We start from the raw sequence: 21,054 nt of genomic DNA on the forward strand, positions 1-21,054 counted from the left end.
ATTCGAGGTCAGTGTGGCGTGTTTTAATACATAGGAAAAAAATGATTTCGCATAATTTTATGGCCATCCGGTGGATGAACGCCAACCCTCTTTGGTAGTGTTTTATTTCTTGTGAATTAGTTTGGCATGCGGGTTATGGACCTTGTAAATGTTAATGGTATTAATAGATGCGGCTTACAGGAAAACTTTCTTTATTAGGGTCTTATGATACCAACGGATTGCGGTAAGATGGCTTTATTAAGCTTTGTTAGAACCTACGTCTACAGCTTTTTCATTTAGGATATAAAAACAAACATTTATATATTTACTTTTTTATGGCATAGGTATATGGCCGAGACGGACGAGTATATGGGCCACCTGATGGTAAGTGATCACCACCGCCCATAGACAATTGTGCTGTAAGAAATATTGACCATTCCTTACATAGCCAATACGCCACCAACCTTGGGAACTAAGATGTTATGTTCCTTGTGCCTGTAGTTACACTGGCTCACTCACCCTTCAAACCGGAACACAACAATACTGAGTACTCTTGTTTAGCGGTAGAATATCAGAACAGTTTGTGGTACCTACAAAGACAAGCTTGCACAAAGCCCTACCACTAAGTAAACTTACTTTATTTAATTTTCTTTTTTAATTCATATAATTGTTATTGACTAACATAACTTTGTATTTCAAATGTTGGAAAAGAGTAATTACTGTGTTTCTTGTCGGTTAAATACAGTCGCTGCTAGTAAAATCCTACTTGATAAAGTATATTTTCATTCTAGATCCTACGATATTTGCTGATACGTATTCTAAAATTGATAAATTAAATTATAAGCTTAACCATAATAAGGCGTTACTATTTTTGAATTATTTGAAATATTTTTTTTGTAATCTATCTATAAATACGTTAAAACAAAACCGCAGTCTGTTTGAAGCTATATATTAGGTTTCTTCTTCTAAGCCTCTCATCGAAATTACCGTTTTCGTCGATAGAAAGAACGATAAACAAAGAAGGTTTGTATATACATATAATTCGAAAACATTTCGTACAAAATGGCTGTACGTACGTACGCAATCGTACGTTTGTATGTTAACGCTCGCTAAACCTTAAGAGATACATCAAAACAATATACCTACAAGAAAATTATAGGTCTTCAAAAATCCTACGGAAAAATCCGCAATAGTAAGCGTCTATCTTCTACGGTACGCTCATAATAATTATATTTATCTTTTATAAATAAGTTAATAATGTCATTGAATCTTGTAATCTTGAATGTTTAAAAAATTTACCAGAATTTGATTCGACGATTACGATATAGCGGAATTTTAATCGCTCATTCACAAGTAATGCAAAATATTAATCACATTTGTTATTAGGAGGCTTATTACTTTCAATAAATTTTGTGAGTTTAAAATTACTAGTTTTCGCTATTTTAGGCATAACATCGCCTCCTTCCTTCGCTGAAATTCAATCAAATTGTCTTAATGATAAAAGGAAATTCATTTGTTATTGTGACATTTAAAAACAATATATTTTTTGGCTTCATAAGCAGACTCTAAGTGCTTGCTAGTGGGTTTTATATTGTCATTGAGGTTAGCCAGGGGCGGAGCAAGAGCGGCTCCGTTCTACTCTGGAACTAATACGGCTATTTCTATTTAATTATTAGCTCTGACATACTCGTAAATTAGTAATTGATAATTTTTTGTTACAAAATATTTATAAAGAGATCATTTTCGTATACAGTGGCACTATACCTAAAGTGATTCAGGGAACATTTCATTTTTGATGGCTGGTTGATAAGACGTTACTAATTTCTACCACCTAACGTTATTGTGACTCATTTACCAGTTTATAAATGATGTCGTATAATATAATACCTACAATAAATATTGTACATCGAGCAATGTTTGGGTTTCAGGTGAACTGAACCGGGAGAAGTTAACGATTGGGTGCATAAGGCGCTTTGGCGAGGCGCTTTGGCGCTTTGCAAAAGGAGTTTTGGCGCATATTTGGAGAGATATATGAGCAGCATTGGACTAAAATTGGCTAATGAGATATTATAATTTTGTTTTTTTTTGTACTTACACGTAGTAACAGACTAAAGGCTCGAACGGCTTAATTGCATATAAATTTGGTATAATGTATATATTGGCAAAAGAAATACTCGGTATCGGTACAATTCCCAGTTAGGCAAAAAAAAAATTTTATTTTTAACTAGCGACCGGTACCGCCTCCGCGAAATAAAGAAAATGAAAAGTATGCTTAGCAAGAAACTATTATATATTTTATGAAAAATATTTATTCGTTTTTACAAGTATATCACCTTAAAACATAAGTACCTCGTGTTTTATTAAATTGCTTCGCAAATATCCTAATTCTTTTAACTAATCTATAATAGATGAAAATAGTTAATCTGAGTATACTTAAGATGATTTTGAACTTGACACTTGATATTGAATATTTCACCGTGGGACTTTTAAAGACGTACAATTTTCTAGAACATTGTTTTGATAAATATCCTAAGTTTAGAAAACGCTGTCAAAGTTCAGCTATTTTGTATAAAATATATACATAAACTTTCCTCGTTGATCACTCTTTTTGTTAATCCACTCATCAGATGTTCTACTGCCGATCAGTTAATAAGAGAGAAAAAAGTTGTTTCCGTTGTGACTGTAATAACACTGGCTCACTCACTCTTTAACTCAACGCAACAATACTTCTTTGTGTTCTTTAGCAGCAGAATAAGTGATGAGTGGATGGTTCTATCCCAAGCACGCTAACACAAAGTCTTACCTCCAAATTGATAAAACATAAAACACTCGAGACACTTTACTTGTCTAGTAACCCAGACAAGTAATTTTAAAAAAACTTAATAAACAAAATATTTGTATACTATATAAATTATTGTTTCCAATAAACAATGACAAAGTCTAAATTCGGAGAATCTTTTTTTTTACGGTAAATATAATATCAGCAGGTATTATTCAGATAGGTTTTATAATCCTACCATTACTAAATATCGTAAATTTTATGACTAAATATGACAGGTAATCGTTTATTTTATTATCATTTATTTATATTGATTGTGAGAAGTTAAATGATAAGATAAATAAAATTGTAGTTCAGTATTATATATAGACACGAAATGTTTACTTTTGATCAGTTTTGTGAGAGTGCACGTTGAAAAGCGGTAAGTATATAAAATCTTAAGTCATGTTTTATAAAACAAGATATTGTATAAAATAGTACGTAAATTGAAAATAAAATGTAAATTTTGTTTCAGTCTACCAATCATGAAGACGATATTTGCGTTAATTGCGCTAGTTGCTGTGGCGATTGCTCATCCTTTGCCTCTGGTACAACTTATAGTTAATGTTGATGGTCCAAGCAATGTCGATTCTGTTCCAGAACCAAAACCTGAGCCAGTCTTAGTACCCGAACCCGTAGAAAATGAGCCAGAGCCTGTTTTAATTCCTCAGCCCGATCCATTACCAGTTGTTGTCCCAGAACCAAAACCTGAGCCAGTCTTAGTACCCGAACCCGTAGAAAATGAGCCAGAGCCTGTTTTAATTCCTCAGCCCGATCCATATCCAATTGTTGTCCCAGCACCAAAACCTGAGTCAGTCTAAGTACCCGAACCCGTAGAAAATCAAAATGAATCCGAGGAATCTGATAGTATGTATTGGTATTAATCTTTGAGCCAATATTAAAGCCACGACCCATGAAGAATAGAAGACTTCATATTTATGGTCTGTAAATATGAAGTCATTTTAAAATAAAATAATTTATAAAATACATGTTATGATCGTTTTATTTTTAACTTTATATATTTGTCAATTTCGAAACATTGATGTTCAAACAATAATTATATTTAATAAAATAATCGGTAATAATTTTTTATTGCAACAAAAGCAAAAATGAATAACAATTTGATAAAAAGATGTACGATGTAAGATGCGATGGTCAATATCTCTCGTAGCAAAGAAATACCTGTGTCACGATAACTACATCCATAAATCTTTACGACTTTACGAAGAGTTTTCTCTAGCGCATTCACTCAGAAACTTTGTGAATTTGTTGAGATAGCTACACAGTATAATATATATAAATGTATATTAGCAACTATAAAAATATATCGATATTAGCCGTTGCAGTTAAAAAGATTATTATAATATAAGTGATAGCTTAGTTCCAAAAATGTATGATTTTTATTATTTTTTTTGTTATAAGTAACCTTAAAATCGTTACCAGTTCTCAGTGCGCCTTAGTATTTCCAAACAAAGCTTGCATCTAAAATTAATCTATGGAAGATCCTGAATGTTTTATATTTAATATTTTAAAGGCTTGCCATGACAAAATATGTAACTTGTATGAAAACAGTTAACTACTACGACTCAATGGACTAAGTTTGATGTATATCGTCCTACAGATTGATATACTACCAGAGCTATTCCAATAAACATGTTTAGGAAAAGCATCTATTATTTGTTTTGTATCAATATCCGGAATCCATCATCGAAGGGCTCGCCTTTGCTTGCTTTAAACTCGGTTCTAGGTAACTATGAAAAAATACTTACATAACCGTCGCTGAACCAAGGTTTCTATATTTCAACTTCCCTCAGAAATTAAATGAAAAATCAATGATTTATTACAAAACCATTTCTTTACTCTTTATTTCGAATAAGTAGGTAGGTCACCAACGCCAACGCAACGCAAGAATATTAACAATGCCTTACTACACCACTGCGCCACCATCTTGGGAACTAAGACGCTATATCCCTTATGTTTTTTTTTTTTATTGGTTCATAAAACTGGTTACAATCCTTAAAATGTTAAACTTAATATAAACATGGACTTAATATAAACATGAACATAGATTGAAACTTTCTTGATATGAACACAGCATGCGTATATATATAAGTATCATGTGGTGTACAATCAAAATTTTAAATAACTAAAGCGAAACTAGGCATTTATATAAAAATATATAACTAAAAATAATAATACAACTGCAATAATAAAATAAGAGAGAGAAAACTACTTAGCTAAATATTTACAATGTAAGAATTTGTTTTTTAAAAGAGGCTAAAGAACCACAGAATATATCACACTCATTTAAGTGGGCATTTATTGTTGAACAAATGCGATACAAGGGCGCGTGTTGGAATATATTCGTTCGACATTTGGGTAAACTAAAGGTGGTTCTGTTATGTAGCCTACTACTGGGGCGGTGTACACTAAATTTAAGGCGCTCAAGCAGATTTGGTGACTCAATATAATTATGAATAATTTTATATAAAAATAATATGTCAATAAATTTTCGACGGTCACTCAGAGACTTCATGTGATAAAATTGTAATCTAGACTCATATGAATCCAAAGTCTGACACCTATGACCCGTATATTCTAATCTCATTGAATGAATATTATAGCTAGGATTCCAAACAGTGCTGCAATATTCTATGATGCTTCGAACCAAAGAGTTATATACCGTAATAATTAGATGAGGATCATTAAAAAGTTTCATTTGGCGATTTATGAAACCTGATAGTTTAGAAGCTCTTTTGATTATGCTGTCAATATGATCACGAAAAGATAGGGTATGATCAAATAATACACCTAAATCTTTGATAACATATACTTGTTTAAGTGGAAATTTATTGATGTAATAAGTTTTATCAATTACATTTTTTTTCCTTGAAAATCTGATAAAAACACATTTATCAGTATTTAACGCCATTAAATTGTTTTTACACCATAGTTCAATATTTTCGAGATCTTTTTGTAATATCAACGGATATTTGTCATCATTAATTACACGATATACTTTTAGGTCATCAGCGTAAAATTTGAATTTAGAATTAATAACATAACTGAGATCGTTTATAAATATTAAGAAAAATATAGGCCCCAAGTGGGAATCTTGTGGAACCCCACATGGAACGTGAAGAATATCGGACTTAACTCCAAATAGCGACACTAACTGCGATCGATTTTTTTAAGTACGACTCACACCATCTTAATAAAGAGCCGTGAATTCCCATGTTGTTGAGTTTGGAAATAAGTAAATCATGGTTAACTAAGTCAAACGCTTTTTTAAAATCAGTGTAAATAGCGTGTATCTCTTTATTATTATCAAGGGCTTCTGCTATATCTATAGTGTAAGAAATTAAATTGGTCGTAGTCGATTTTTTTGGTAGAAATCCATGTTGGTTATGATGAATATGTTTTTTTAGGAGAAATAATAATTTATTGTACATAAGTGATTCAAAAACTTTAGCAGACGTTGATAAAATTGAAATAGGCCTATAATTGCTAACATTGTTTACCACACCTTTTTTATGTATAGGAGTAAGATGAGCTAACTTCCATTTGTCCGGAAAAACGCCAGTGTTTAAATATAAATTAAAAATGAATGCTAGTGGAAGAGATAAATTTGTGGCACAGTTTTTAAGAAAGAGAGGAGGTATCATATCCGGGCCACAACTTTTAACCACATCAAGTGAGAGTAAGACTTTTTGCACCTCTTCTTTGGTGATTTTAACGTATGATGCAGATATAGTATCGTTGAGGTAATTAGTATTGATATTTGAAAGATTTGTAGCCGGAGATGTTGTATATTTACTCATATAAACAGATTGAAAGAATTTCAAGAATAAGTTACATATCTCTTGTTTGCCATTAGCAACTTCGTCATCTAGATACATTTGATTAGGTATTTGGGTAGAATTTTGTCTTTTAGTATTACAGTAACGCCAAAAATAATAAGGATTCCTTCGAATATTATCGCCGGCTGTTTTTTTAAAATTGTTGTAACAATGCGTAATTAAAGTACTACATCGTAGTCTTAACAGATGAAACGTTAATTTGTCCATTTCATTTTGATATTTTTTATATTTCATATGATATTTAGCCTTTTCTTTTAAGGCTTTTATTAAACTACTATTAAACCAGATAGGGTAATGTTTTGAATAAGTTTTTGATAAAGAAGTATGAGAATATATAATTGGAAGCATCTTGTTATAAAAAATATCTACAACTTGATCAATTGAGGCAACATTACTGAATTCCTTTTCCCAGTCAATTTTTATTAGTTCACTATTAACTGATTCATAGTCACATCGTTTAAAATTAAGGGTAGGGATTCGTTTTCTTGGTTGAGGCCTACCACTTATATAGTTAAGATGTAAAATTAAACATGGATGATATTGATCTATTGGAACCAGACTAAAATCAGATTCTTTAACTGTAAGTGACTGGATTCGATAGTACTAAGTCTAGAATATGACCGTTACAATTTAAAACCGAATTATATTGCGACAAATCACAGTAAGTCAAAGTATCCACGAAATCACTCTCAATAAGATTAAAAGATGACTTTGGAGCTAATGTACACGTATCACTATCCAGTTCCCATCCAATATTCGGCAAATTAAAATCGCCTAATACTATTAGAGGCGACTCTTCTTTAATATAACTTTGTCTGACATGAGTCAAATTTGTTAAAAGCGCTTTCATGTATGTTGAGTCCGTTGGAGGTGGAATATATACAGCACAAATATAAATAAAGTTATTATCATGAGTACGAATTGTTAACCATATATCTTCACAAGTTGATTCCCATTCTGATTTTCTAGTAATTTGAAATTTGTTTTTAACTGCAATGAGTACTCCACCTCCATCTTTTTTTGTACTATTCGATGAGGTAGAACAACGATCGCCACGGTAAACATGATATCTTTTGTCGATAAATTCATAATTAAACACAGTATCATTAAGCCAGGTTTCGAATGTCTAAAACTAATATGTCATAGTTTGAGCGCAAAATTGCTTGATACATTTCATCTGTTTTTGTTCTTATGCCTCTTACATTTTGATATAACACATTTAACTCGAAAACAAAACATTAAAAATTGTTATGCATGCACTAATAACAAACACAGAAGACAATAAATAGAACATAAAATCAAAAACTTGGAAAAAAAAAAAAAAACAGAAAAGAGATACTACAACTGCTTTAAACTATCAAAATTCTTTATCAACACAGCTGGAGAAGTGTCATTTCTTCGTACAAATATTCGACCACTTCTAATCCATACGTATTCATACTTCTTTTCCTTAATTGCAAGACGGGCAGCAGCATGTAGGCGCTTATTATCCGGCGATAAATGTTCCATAATATAAATTTGTTCCTTGCCGCTGGCAATACCCAAATGTGATGAGTTAAGCTTAGATTGAGGATTATTTTTATTAAACACTTTAACAGCTGCTAAGAAGTTATCGCGCTTACGTGGAGTTGATAGTTTAACTATAATGCTACGGGGTCGTTTAGATTCTGTGTTCCTCTTAGCTACTCGGTGAAAGTTAACTATATCATTATCGTGTAGATCAAATGACACTACACTGGCTAACTGGTGTACAATCGACGAGAGGTTTTCTGATTTATGTTCAGGAACACACTGAATTTCCAAATTACAATCTCGCGAGTGTTGTTCCATTAAGGACATTTTGAATTCGAGTCCCGTGAGTTTCAGGTGAACTGAACCGGGAGAAGTTAACGATTGGGTGCATAAGGCGCTTTGGCGAGGCGCTTTGGCGCTTTGCAAAAGGAGTTTTGGCGCATATTTGGAGAGATATATGAGCAGCATTGGACTAAAATTGGCTAATGAGATATTATATTTTTTTTTTTTTGTACTTACCCGTAGTAACAGACTATAGGCTTGAACGGCTTAATTGCATATAAATTTGGTATAATGTATATATTGGCAAAAGAAATACTCGGTATCGGTACAATTCCCAGTCAGGCAAAAAAAATATTTTATTTTTAACTAGCGACCGGTACCGCCTCCGCGAAATAAAGAAAATAAAAAGTATGCTTAGCAAGAAACTATTATATATTTTATGAAAAATATTTATTCGTTTTTACAAGTATATCACCTTAAAACATAAGTACCTCGTGTTTTATTAAATTGCTTCGCAAATATCCTAATTCTTTTAACTAATCTATAATAGATGAAAATAGTTAATCTGAGTATACTTAAGATGATTTTGAACTTGACACTTGATATTGAATATTTCACCGTGGGACTTTTAAAGACGTACAATTTTCTAGAACATTGTTTTGATAAATATCCTAAGTTTAGAAAACGCTGTCAAAGTTCAGCTATTTTGTATAAAATATATACATAAACTTTCCTCGTTGATCACTCTTTTTGTTAATCCACTCATCAGATGTTCTACTGCCGATCAGTTAATAAGAGAGAAAAAAGTTGTTTCCGTTGTGACTGTAATAACACTGGCTCACTCACTCTTTAACTCAACGCAACAATACTTCTTTGTGTTCTTTAGCAGCAGAATAAGTGATGAGTGGATGGTTCTATCCCAAGCACGCTAACACAAAGTCTTACCTCCAAATTGATAAAACATAAAACACTCGAGACACTTTACTTGTCTAGTAACCCAGACAAGTAATTTTAAAAAAACTTAATAAACAAAATATATGTATACTATATAAATTATTGTTCCCAATAAACAATGACAAAGTCTAAATTCGGAGAATCTTTTTTTTTACGGTAAATATAATATCAGCAGGTATTATTCAGATAGGTTTTATAATCCTACCATTACTAAATATCGTAAATTTTATGACTAAATATGACAGGTAATCGTTTATTTTATTATAATTTATTTATATTGATTGTGAGAAGTTAAATGATAAGATAAATAAAATTGTAGTTCAGTATTATATATAGACACGAAATGTTTACTTTTGATCAGTTTTGTGAGAGTGCACGTTGAAAAGCGGTAAGTATATAAAATCTTAAGTCATGTTTTATAAAACAAGATATTGTATAAAATAGTACGTAAATTGAAAATAAAATGTAAATTTTGTTTCAGTCTACCAATCATGAAGACGATATTTGCGTTAATTGCGCTAGTTGCTGTGGCGATTGCTCATCCTTTGCCTCTGGTACAACTTATAGTTAATGTTGATGGTCCAAGCAATGCCGATTCTGTTCCAGAACCAAAACCTGAGCCAGTCTTAGTACCCGAACCCGTAGAAAATGAGCCAGAGCCTATTTTAATTCCTCAGCCCGATCCATTACCAGTTGTTGTCCCAGAACCAAAACCTGAGCCAGTCTTAGTACCCGAACCCGTAGAAAATGAGCCAGAGCCTGTTTTAATTCCTCAGCCCGATCCATATCCAATTGTTGTCCCAGCACCAAAACCTGAGCCAGTCTTAGTACCCGAACCCGTAGAAAATGAGCCAGAGCCTGTTTTAATTCCTCAGCCCGATCCATTACCAGTTGTTGTCCCAGAACCAAAACCTGAGCCAGTCTTAGTACCCGAACCCGTAGAAAATGAGCCAGAGCCTGTTTTAATTCCTCAGCCCGATCCATATCCAATTGTTGTCCCAGCACCAAAACCTGAGTCAGTCTAAGTACCCGAACCCGTAGAAAATCAAAATGAATCCGAGGAATCTGATAGTATGTATTGGTATTAATCTTTGAGCCAATATTAAAGCCACGACCCATGAAGAATAGAAGACTTCATATTTATGGTCTGTAAATATGAAGTCATTTTAAAATAAAATAATTTATAAAATACATGTTATGATCGTTTTATTTTTAACTTTATATATTTGTCAATTTCGAAACATTGATGTTCAAACAATAATTATATTTAATAAAATAATCGGTAATCATTTTTTATTGCAACAAAAGCAAAAATGAATAACAATTTGATAAAAAGATGTACGATGTAAGATGCGATGGTCAATATCTCTCGTAGCAAAGAAATACCTGTGTCACGATAACTACATCCATAAATCTTTACGACTTTACGAAGAGTTTTCTCTAGCGCATTCACTCAGAAACTTTGTGAATTTGTTGAGATAGCTACACAGTATAATATATATAAATGTATATTAGCAACTATAAAAATATATCGATATTAGCCGTTGCAGTTAAAAAGATTATTATAATATAAGTGATAGCTTAGTTCCAAAAATGTATGATTTTTATTATTTTTTTTGTTATAAGTAACCTTAAAATCGTTACCAGTTCTCAGTGCGCCTTAGTATTTCCAAACAAAGGTTGCATCTAAAATTAATCTATGGAAGATCCTGAATGTTTTATATTTAATATTTTAAAGGCTTGCCATGACAAAATATGTAACTTGTACGAAAACGGTTAACTACTACGACTCAATGGACTAAGTTTGATGTATATCGTCCTACAGATTGATATACTACCAGAGCTATTCCAATAAACATGTTTAGCAAAAGCATCTATTATTTGTTTTGTATCAATATCCGGAATCCATCATCGAAGGGCTCGCCTTTGCTTGCTTTAAACTCGGTTCTAGGTAACTATGAAAAAATACTTACATAACCGTCGCTGAACCAAGTACCTATAGGTTTCTATATTTCAACTTCCCTCAGAAATTAAATGAAAAATCAATGCTTTATTACAAAACCATTTCTTTACTCTTTATTTCGAATAAGTAGGTAGGTCACCAACGCCAACGCAACGCAAGAATATTAACAATGCCTTACTACACCAATGCGCCACCATCTTGGGAACTAAGACGCTATATCCCTTATGTTGTTTATATCCACCTTTCAAACCGGATCACAACAATACAACTTGCATTACTTTTGACGGAAGAATGTGTGATGAGAAGTTGATACAGAGCTAGACAGCCAGCAATATGGAGCTTTTCATTGATAAATTTAAAAAACAAATAAATTATATAGTAATAAAAAAAATTAATTGTTTACTTACCTGTATACAAATTTCGTGCTATAGGTAAACATTTTCTTATGATAAAGATAATTATTAACCAAAGGACAAAGTATACATTTTCTAATAACGAAATACAAAACATCTCATAAGATGTGTCAACAGACGACGTACGAATATTTTATAAACGAAAACATGTAAACATGATAATGTACGTTACATTGAAATTTGTAATGTAATTCTTAAACCAATACGTTTACTGTGTCAAGTTATCGGAGAAAATCATTTATGCTCTAGGAATAAGTTATCGACGGTCTTGGCTCGATTTCTCCAATCAGTAAATAAAAAAAACAACAACAATAACTCGCAACGACCTCACTTCATTCGTGACTTTACAATTTCGAATAACTTCTAAATTCAATTTGAGTTGGCGAATGTTGCAACGGGGTTATGAACCTTAGTTTTGAATGTAATTTCATACTTTTGTATTTTATGTAGTCATTTATAACTCTTTAAATTCTTTATAATTGTTAACATGTTTTTTTTTATGTTAATACTCTATTCTCCAAAGCCGATTAAAAGGTTTAATGAAAAAATATATGAATTAAATAAATAATTACTATGTTTACAAACATGTGTCCGCAATTAAGCTTGTATAATATACAAAATATTTTAAATAAACAACGATTACATAATACTAATATATGATTTGGTTGAGTTAGTATAGATATACGAAAAAAAGAAGCCAGCTTATCCTGGGAATGCTTTGTTTGTGTGTTCAGAACCACCTGGTCCGAGACTATGGTGGTTCAAGTCCTGTTTATATTGATAAACGTAATTAATATTCAAAAAAAAAACCATACTGGGCTCTAATGATACTGGTTGGCTTTGACTTGTACGGAAACCGAAAGAATTGGTAAAAAAACTTAGTTTTGTGAAATTTTATAGTAACCAAAACTATATTCAACAGCCGGAAGAAGAGATTTTGTATATAAAAAAATGTTATAGTGCTTTTGCCAAGCAGCTAGGGCGAGAAAAAAGTTTAAGTTCTTCTTGCATACAAAGTAGCGCTATGATGCAGTTTTCATGAAACTTCAAGAAATCATCTAGATTGCATTTTAAAACGGTCAACAGCATAAATTCTTATGAATTAAAAAAAATAATTAATTTTCTTTGAAAATATATTTTCAGATGCGATTTTGGGTCAGCTCAGAGCTTCATAACGAACATTTCACGAATATGTTTTATTAAGAAGAAGAAGTACTTAGAATAATATTTTTTGTTATGCGAGTCTTTAAAAGAAAACTTGATAATGTGGATAAAGAAATGTACCTGTATATATTTTTTTATAATATTTTATACACTAGTACGCTACGTATTTTATACACTACTACTGAGTAGTGTTTGCCATTTTTGTCGTAACTATATAGACCTCTGTACGGTGAATAGTTCACTCTCGAATGACCTCATTTTCATTTTCCTCTATTTATAATAAACACGAAACAAATGACAATATTAACGTAGTAATAAATAATATATATTTTTTTCTAATAGTTCAAAACTATGTAGAAATATATATATACACTAAAATATTGATATTTGTACGAGTTGGTAAGTTTTTTTTTAAATTATAATTTCATCTCCACATCTCGTTGTCAGTGTCTGGGAATTTTATTTTTTAAACAACGTTATTTTAATGTCTCGCAACTTTTATCAGACAGCATCACGTTCTAAATGTTAATATTTTAAATTAATAAAACTATGGAAATCACTGCGGTAAAATTAAAGTAATTATAGTAAGTAGTTAAGTGGAATATATGTATAGGTATATATGTAAACAACTATATATTAATCAAGAACTGTTTGTATTGCACAGTACTGCAGAATTATTAGCGAATCGTATGGAATATGTAAATCTAAGGTTTGTTTCCCTTTCTGCTATTCGAATATGTTATAAAAGGCATTACGCTTAAATAGTTTACCTTTTTATTTTTCCTATCAGACATCATTTTCTTGTTTTTATCTTATTTTATTCGAGGTCAGTGTGGCGTGTTTTAATACATAGGAAAAAAATGATTTCGCATAATTTTATGGCCATCCGGTGGATGAACGCCAACCCTCTTTGGTAGTGTTTTATTTCTTGTGAATTAGTTTGGCATGCGGGTTATGGACCTTGTAAATGTTAATGGTATTAATAGATGCGGCTTACAGGAAAACTTTCTTTATTAGGGTCTTATGATACCAACGGATTGCGGTAAGATGGCTTTATTAAGCTTTGTTAGAACCTACGTCTACAGCTTTTTCATTTAGGATATAAAAACAAACATTTATATATTTACTTTTTTATGGCATAGGTATATGGCCGAGACGGACGAGTATATGGGCCACCTGATGGTAAGTGATCACCACCGCCCATAGACAATTGTGCTGTAAGAAATATTGACCATTCCTTACATAGCCAATACGCCACCAACCTTGGGAACTAAGATGTTATGTTCCTTGTGCCTGTAGTTACACTGGCTCACTCACCCTTCAAACCGGAACACAACAATACTGAGTACTCTTGTTTAGCGGTAGAATATCAGAACAGTTTGTGGTACCTACAAAGACAAGCTTGCACAAAGCCCTACCACTAAGTAAACTTACTTTATTTAATTTTCTTTTTTAATTCATATAATTGTTATTGACTAACATAACTTTGTATTTCAAATGTTGGAAAAGAGTAATTACTGTGTTTCTTGTCGGTTAAATACAGTCGCTGCTAGTAAAATCCTACTTGATAAAGTATATTTTCATTCTAGATCCTACGATATTTGCTGATACGTATTCTAAAATTGATAAATTAAATTATAAGCTTAACCATAATAAGGCGTTACTATTTTTGAATTATTTGAAATATTTTTTTTGTAATCTATCTATAAATACGTTAAAACAAAACCGCAGTCTGTTTGAAGCTATATGTTAGGTTTCTTCTTCTAAGCCTCTCATCGAAGTTACCGTTTTCGTCGATAGAAAGAACGATAAACAAAGAAGGTTTGTATATACATATAATTCGAAAACATTTCGTACAAAATGGCTGTACGTACGTACGCAATCGTACGTTTGTATGTTAACGCTCGCTAAACCTTAAGAGATACATCAAAACAATATACCTACAAGAAAATTATAGGTCTTCAAAAATCCTACGGAAAAATCCGCAATAGTAAGCGTCTATCTTCTACGGTACACTCATAATAATTATATTTATCTTTTATAAATAAGTAAATAATGTCATTGAATCTTGTCATCTTGAATGTTTAAAAAATTTAACAGAATTTGATTCGACGATTACTATATAGCGGAATTTTAATCGCTCATTCACAAGTAATGCAAAATATTAATCACACTTGTTATTAAGAGGCTTATTACTTTCAATAAATACGAATCATTATTTTGTGAGTTTAAAATACTCGTTTTCGCTATTTTAGGCATAACATCGCCTCCTTCCTTCGCTGAAATTCAATCAAATTGTCTTAATGATAAAAGGAAATTCATTTGTTATTGTGACATTTAAAAACAATATATTTTTTGGCTTCATAAGCAGACTCTAAGTGCTTGCTAGTGGGTTTTATATTGTCATTGAGGTTAGCCAGGGGCGGAGCAAGAGCGGCTCCGTTCTACTCTGGAACTAATACGGCTATTTCTATTTAATTATTAGCTCTGACATACTCGTAAATTAGTAATTGATAATTTTTTGTTACAAAATATTTATAAAGAGATCATTTTCGTATACAGTGGCACTATACCTAAAGTGATTCAGGGAACATTTCATTTTTGATGGCTGGTTGATAAGACGTTACTAATTTCTACCACCTAACGTTATTGTGACTCATTTACCAGTTTATAAATGATGTCGTATAATATAATACCTACAATAAATATTGTACATCGAGCAATGTTTGGGTTTCAGGTGAACTGAACCGGGAGAAGTTAACGATTGGGTGCATAAGGCGCTTTGGCGAGGCGCTTTGGCGCTTTGCAAAAGGAGTTTTGGCGCATATTTGGAGAGATATATGAGCAGCATTGGACTAAAATTGGCTAATGAGATATTATAATTTTGTTTTTTTTTGTACTTACACGTAGTAACAGACTAAAGGCTCGAACGGCTTAATTGCATATAAATTTGGTATAATGTATATATTGGCAAAAGAAATACTCGGTATCGGTACAATTCCCAGTCAGGCAAAAAAAAATATTTTATTTTTAACTAGCGACCGGTACCGCCTCCGCGAAATAAAGAAAATGAAAAGTATGCTTAGCAAGAAACTATTATATATTTTATGAAAAATATTTATTCGTTTTTACAAGTATATCACCTTAAAACATAAGTACCTCGTGTTTTATTAAATTGCTTCGCAAATATCCTAATTCTTTTAACTAATCTATAATAGATGAAAATAGTTAATCTGAGTATACTTAAGATGATTTTGAACTTGACACTTGATATTGAATATTTCACCGTGGGACTTTTAAAGACGTACAATTTTCTAGAACATTGTTTTGATAAATATCCTAAGTTTAGAAAACGCTGTCAAAGTTCAGCTATTTTGTATAAAATATATACATAAACTTTCCTCGTTGATCACTCTTTTTGTTAATCCACTCATCAGATGTTCTACTGCCGATCAGTTAATAAGAGAGAAAAAAGTTGTTTCCGTTGTGACTGTAATAACACTGGCTCACTCACTCTTTAACTCAACGCAACAATACTTCTTTGTGTTCTTTAGCAGCAGAATAAGTGATGAGTGGATGGTTCTATCCCAAGCACGCTAACACAAAGTCTTACCTCCAAATTGATAAAACATAAAACACTCGAGACACTTTACTTGTCTAGTAACCCAGACAAGTAATTTTAAAAAAACTTAATAAACAAAATATTTGTATACTATATAAATTATTGTTTCCAATAAACAATGACAAAGTCTAAATTCGGAGAATCTTTTTTTTTACGGTAAATATAATATCAGCAGGTATTATTCAGATAGGTTTTATAATCCTACCATTACTAAATATCGTAAATTTTATGACTAAATATGACAGGTAATCGTTTATTTTATTATAATTTATTTATATTGATTGTGAGAAGTTAAATGATAAGATAAATAAAATTGTAGTTCAGTATTATATATAGACACGAAATGTTTACTTTTGATCAGTTTTGTGAGAGTGCACGTTGAAAAGCGGTAAGTATATAAAATCTTAAGTCATGTTTTATAAAACAAGATATTGTATAAAATAGTACGTAAATTGAAAATAAAATGTAAATTTTGTTTCAGTCTACCAATCATGAAGACGATATTTGCGTTAATTGCGCTAGTTGCTGTGGCGATTGCTCATCCTTTGCCTCTGGTACAACTTATAGTTAATGTTGATGGTCCAAGCAATGCCGATTCTGTTCCAGAACCAAAACCTGAGCCAGTCTTAGTACCCGAACCCGTAGAAAATGAGCCAGAGCCTGTTTTAATTCCTCAGCCCGATCCATTACCAGTTGTTGTCCCAGAACCAAAACCTGAGCCAGTCTTAGTACCCGAACCCGTAGAAAATGAGCCAGAGCCTGTTTTAATTCCTCAGCCCGATCCATATCCAATTGTTGTCCCAGCACCAAAACCTGAGTCAGTCTAAGTACCCGAACCCGTAGAAAATCAAAATGAATCCGAGGAATCTGATAGTATGTATTGGTATTAATCTTTGAGCCAATATTAAAGCCACGACCCATGAAGAATAGAAGACTTCATATTTATGGTCTGTAAATATGAAGTCATTTTAAAATAAAATAATTTATAAAATACATGTTATGATCGTTTTATTTTTAACTTTATATATTTGTCAATTTCGAAACATTGATGTTCAAACAATAATTATATTTAATAAAATAATCGGTAATCATTTTTTATTGCAACAAAAGCAAAAATGAATAACAATTTGATAAAAAGATGTACGATGTAAGATGCGATGGTCAATATCTCTCGTAGCAAAGAAATACCTGTGTCACGATAACTACATCCATAAATCTTTACGACTTTACGAAGAGTTTTCTCTAGCGCATTCACTCAGAAACTTTGTGAATTTGTTGAGATAGCTACACAGTATAATATATATAAATGTATATTAGCAACTATAAAAATATATCGATATTAGCCGTTGCAGTTAAAAAGATTATTATAATATAAGTGATAGCTTAGTTCCAAAAATGTATGATTTTTATTATTTTTTTTGTTATAAGTAACCTTAAAATCGTTACCAGTTCTCAGTGCGCCTTAGTATTTCCAAACAAAGGTTGCATCTAAAATTAATCTATGGAAGATCCTGAATGTTTTATATTTAATATTTTAAAGGCTTGCCATGACAAAATATGTAACTTGTACGAAAACGGTTAACTACTACGACTCAATGGACTAAGTTTGATGTATATCGTCCTACAGATTGATATACTACCAGAGCTATTCCAATAAACATGTTTAGCAAAAGCATCTATTATTTGTTTTGTATCAATATCCGGAATCCATCATCGAAGGGCTCGCCTTTGCTTGCTTTAAACTCGGTTCTAGGTAACTATGAAAAAATACTTACATAACCGTCGCTGAACCAAGTACCTATAGGTTTCTATATTTCAACTTCCCTCAGAAATTAAATGAAAAATCAATGCTTTATTACAAAACCATTTCTTTACTCTTTATTTCGAATAAGTAGGTAGGTCACCAACGCCAACGCAACGCAAGAATATTAACAATGCCTTACTACACCAATGCGCCACCATCTTGGGAACTAAGACGCTATATCCCTTATGTTGTTTATATCCACCTTTCAAACCGGATCACAACAATACAACTTGCATTACTTTTGACGGAAGAATGTGTGATGAGAAGTTGATACAGAGCTAGACAGCCAGCAATATGGAGCTTTTCATTGATAAATTTAAAAAACAAATAAATTATATAGTAATAAAAAAAATTAATTGTTTACTTACCTGTATACAAATTTCGTGCTATAGGTAAACATTTTCTTATGATAAAGATAATTATTAACCAAAGGACAAAGTATACATTTTCTAATAACGAAATACAAAACATCTCATAAGATGTGTCAACAGACGACGTACGAATATTTTATAAACGAAAACATGTAAACATGATAATGTACGTTACATTGAAATTTGTAATGTAATTCTTAAACCAATACGTTTACTGTGTCAAGTTATCGGAGAAAATCATTTATGCTCTAGGAATAAGTTATCGACGGTCTTGGCTCGATTTCTCCAATCAGTAAATAAAAAAAACAACAACAATAACTCGCAACGACCTCACTTCATTCGTGACTTTACAATTTCGAATAACTTCTAAATTCAATTTGAGTTGGCGAATGTTGCAACGGGGTTATGAACCTTAGTTTTGAATGTAATTTCATACTTTTGTATTTTATGTAGTCATTTATAACTCTTTAAATTCTTTATAATTGTTAACATGTTTTTTTTTATGTTAATACTCTATTCTCCAAAGCCGATTAAAAGGTTTAATGAAAAAATATATGAATTAAATAAATAATTACTATGTTTACAAACATGTGTCCGCAATTAAGCTTGTATAATATACAAAATATTTTAAATAAACAACGATTACATAATACTAATATATGATTTGGTTGAGTTAGTATAGATATACGAAAAAAAGAAGCCAGCTTATCCTGGGAATGCTTTGTTTGTGTGTTCAGAACCACCTGGTCCGAGACTATGGTGGTTCAAGTCCTGTTTATATTGATAAACGTAATTAATATTCAAAAAAAAAACCATACTGGGCTCTAATGATACTGGTTGGCTTTGACTTGTACGGAAACCGAAAGAATTGGTAAAAAAACTTAGTTTTGTGAAATTTTATAGTAACCAAAACTATATTCAACAGCCGGAAGAAGAGATTTTGTATATAAAAAAATGTTATAGTGCTTTTGCCAAGCAGCTAGGGCGAGAAAAAAGTTTAAGTTCTTCTTGCATACAAAGTAGCGCTATGATGCAGTTTTCATGAAACTTCAAGAAATCATCTAGATTGCATTTTAAAACGGTCAACAGCATAAATTCTTATGAATTAAAAAAAATAATTAATTTTCTTTGAAAATATATTTTCAGATGCGATTTTGGGTCAGCTCAGAGCTTCATAACGAACATTTCACGAATATGTTTTATTAAGAAGAAGAAGTACTTAGAATAATATTTTTTGTTATGCGAGTCTTTAAAAGAAAACTTGATAATGTGGATAAAGAAATGTACCTGTATATATTTTTTTATAATATTTTATACACTAGTACGCTACGTATTTTATACACTACTACTGAGTAGTGTTTGCCATTTTTGTCGTAACTATATAGACCTCTGTACGGTGAATAGTTCACTCTCGAATGACCTCATTTTCATTTTCCTCTATTTATAATAAACACGAAACAAATGACAATATTAACGTAGTAATAAATAATATATATTTTTTTCTAATAGTTCAAAACTATGTAGAAATATATATATACACTAAAATATTGATATTTGTACGAGTTGGTAAGTTTTTTTTTAAATTATAATTTCATCTCCACATCTCGTTGTCAGTGTCTGGGAATTTTATTTTTTAAACAACGTTATTTTAATGTCTCGCAACTTTTATCAGACAGCATCACGTTCTAAATGTTAATATTTTAAATTAATAAAACTATGGAAATCACTGCGGTAAAATTAAAGTAATTATAGTAAGTAGTTAAGTGGAATATATGTATAGGTATATATGTAAACAACTATATATTAATCAAGAACTGTTTGTATTGCACAGTACTGCAGAATTATTAGCGAATCGTATGGAATATGTAAATCTAAGGTTTGTTTCCCTTTCTGCTATTCGAATATGTTATAAAAGGCATTACGCTTAAATAGTTTACCTTTTTATTTTTCCTATCAGACATCATTTTCTTGTTTTTATCTTATTTTATTCGAGGTCAGTGTGGCGTGTTTTAATACATAGGAAAAAAATGATTTCGCATAATTTTATGGCCATCCGGTGGATGAACGCCAACCCTCTTTGGTAGTGTTTTATTTCTTGTGAATTAGTTTGGCATGCGGGTTATGGACCTTGTAAATGTTAATGGTATTAATAGATGCGGCTTACAGGAAAACTTTCTTTATTAGGGTCTTATGATACCAACGGATTGCGGTAAGATGGCTTTATTAAGCTTTGTTAGAACCTACGTCTACAGCTTTTTCATTTAGGATATAAAAACAAACATTTATATATTTACTTTTTTATGGCATAGGTA

General features: G+C 31.4%; 5 protein-coding genes across 5 annotated transcripts in view; 4 read left to right on the plus strand and 1 right to left on the minus strand.

Annotated features, from left to right (window-relative positions):
• LOC113402043 (5'-deoxynucleotidase HDDC2) overlaps window positions 1–21,054 on the plus strand; it is a 378,551-nt gene that overhangs the window by 59,931 nt on the left and 297,566 nt on the right. The gene's annotated exons all lie outside the window — the stretch shown is intronic.
• Window positions 3,283–3,618, plus strand: LOC135193531 (procyclic form-specific polypeptide B-alpha-like). Its single transcript, XM_064216422.1, has one exon. The coding sequence runs from the start codon at window positions 3,283–3,285 to the stop codon at window positions 3,616–3,618; it is 336 nt and encodes a 111-aa protein (XP_064072492.1).
• LOC135193533 (uncharacterized) lies at window positions 7,996–8,496 on the minus strand. Its single transcript, XM_064216427.1, has one exon. It carries the CDS (start codon window positions 8,494–8,496, stop codon window positions 7,996–7,998), a length of 501 nt encoding a protein of 166 aa, XP_064072497.1.
• LOC135193352 (protein TsetseEP-like) lies at window positions 9,878–10,545 on the plus strand. The gene has a single exon (XM_064215268.1). The coding sequence runs from the start codon at window positions 9,897–9,899 to the stop codon at window positions 10,428–10,430; it is 534 nt and encodes a 177-aa protein (XP_064071338.1). The 5' UTR covers window positions 9,878–9,896; the 3' UTR covers window positions 10,431–10,545.
• Window positions 17,059–17,394, plus strand: LOC135193534 (procyclic form-specific polypeptide B-alpha-like). The gene has a single exon (XM_064216432.1). The coding sequence runs from the start codon at window positions 17,059–17,061 to the stop codon at window positions 17,392–17,394; it is 336 nt and encodes a 111-aa protein (XP_064072502.1).

This window comes from Vanessa tameamea, chromosome 2, assembly GCF_037043105.1.
Source record: "Vanessa tameamea isolate UH-Manoa-2023 chromosome 2, ilVanTame1 primary haplotype, whole genome shotgun sequence".
Taxonomy (NCBI): domain Eukaryota; kingdom Metazoa; phylum Arthropoda; class Insecta; order Lepidoptera; family Nymphalidae; genus Vanessa; species Vanessa tameamea.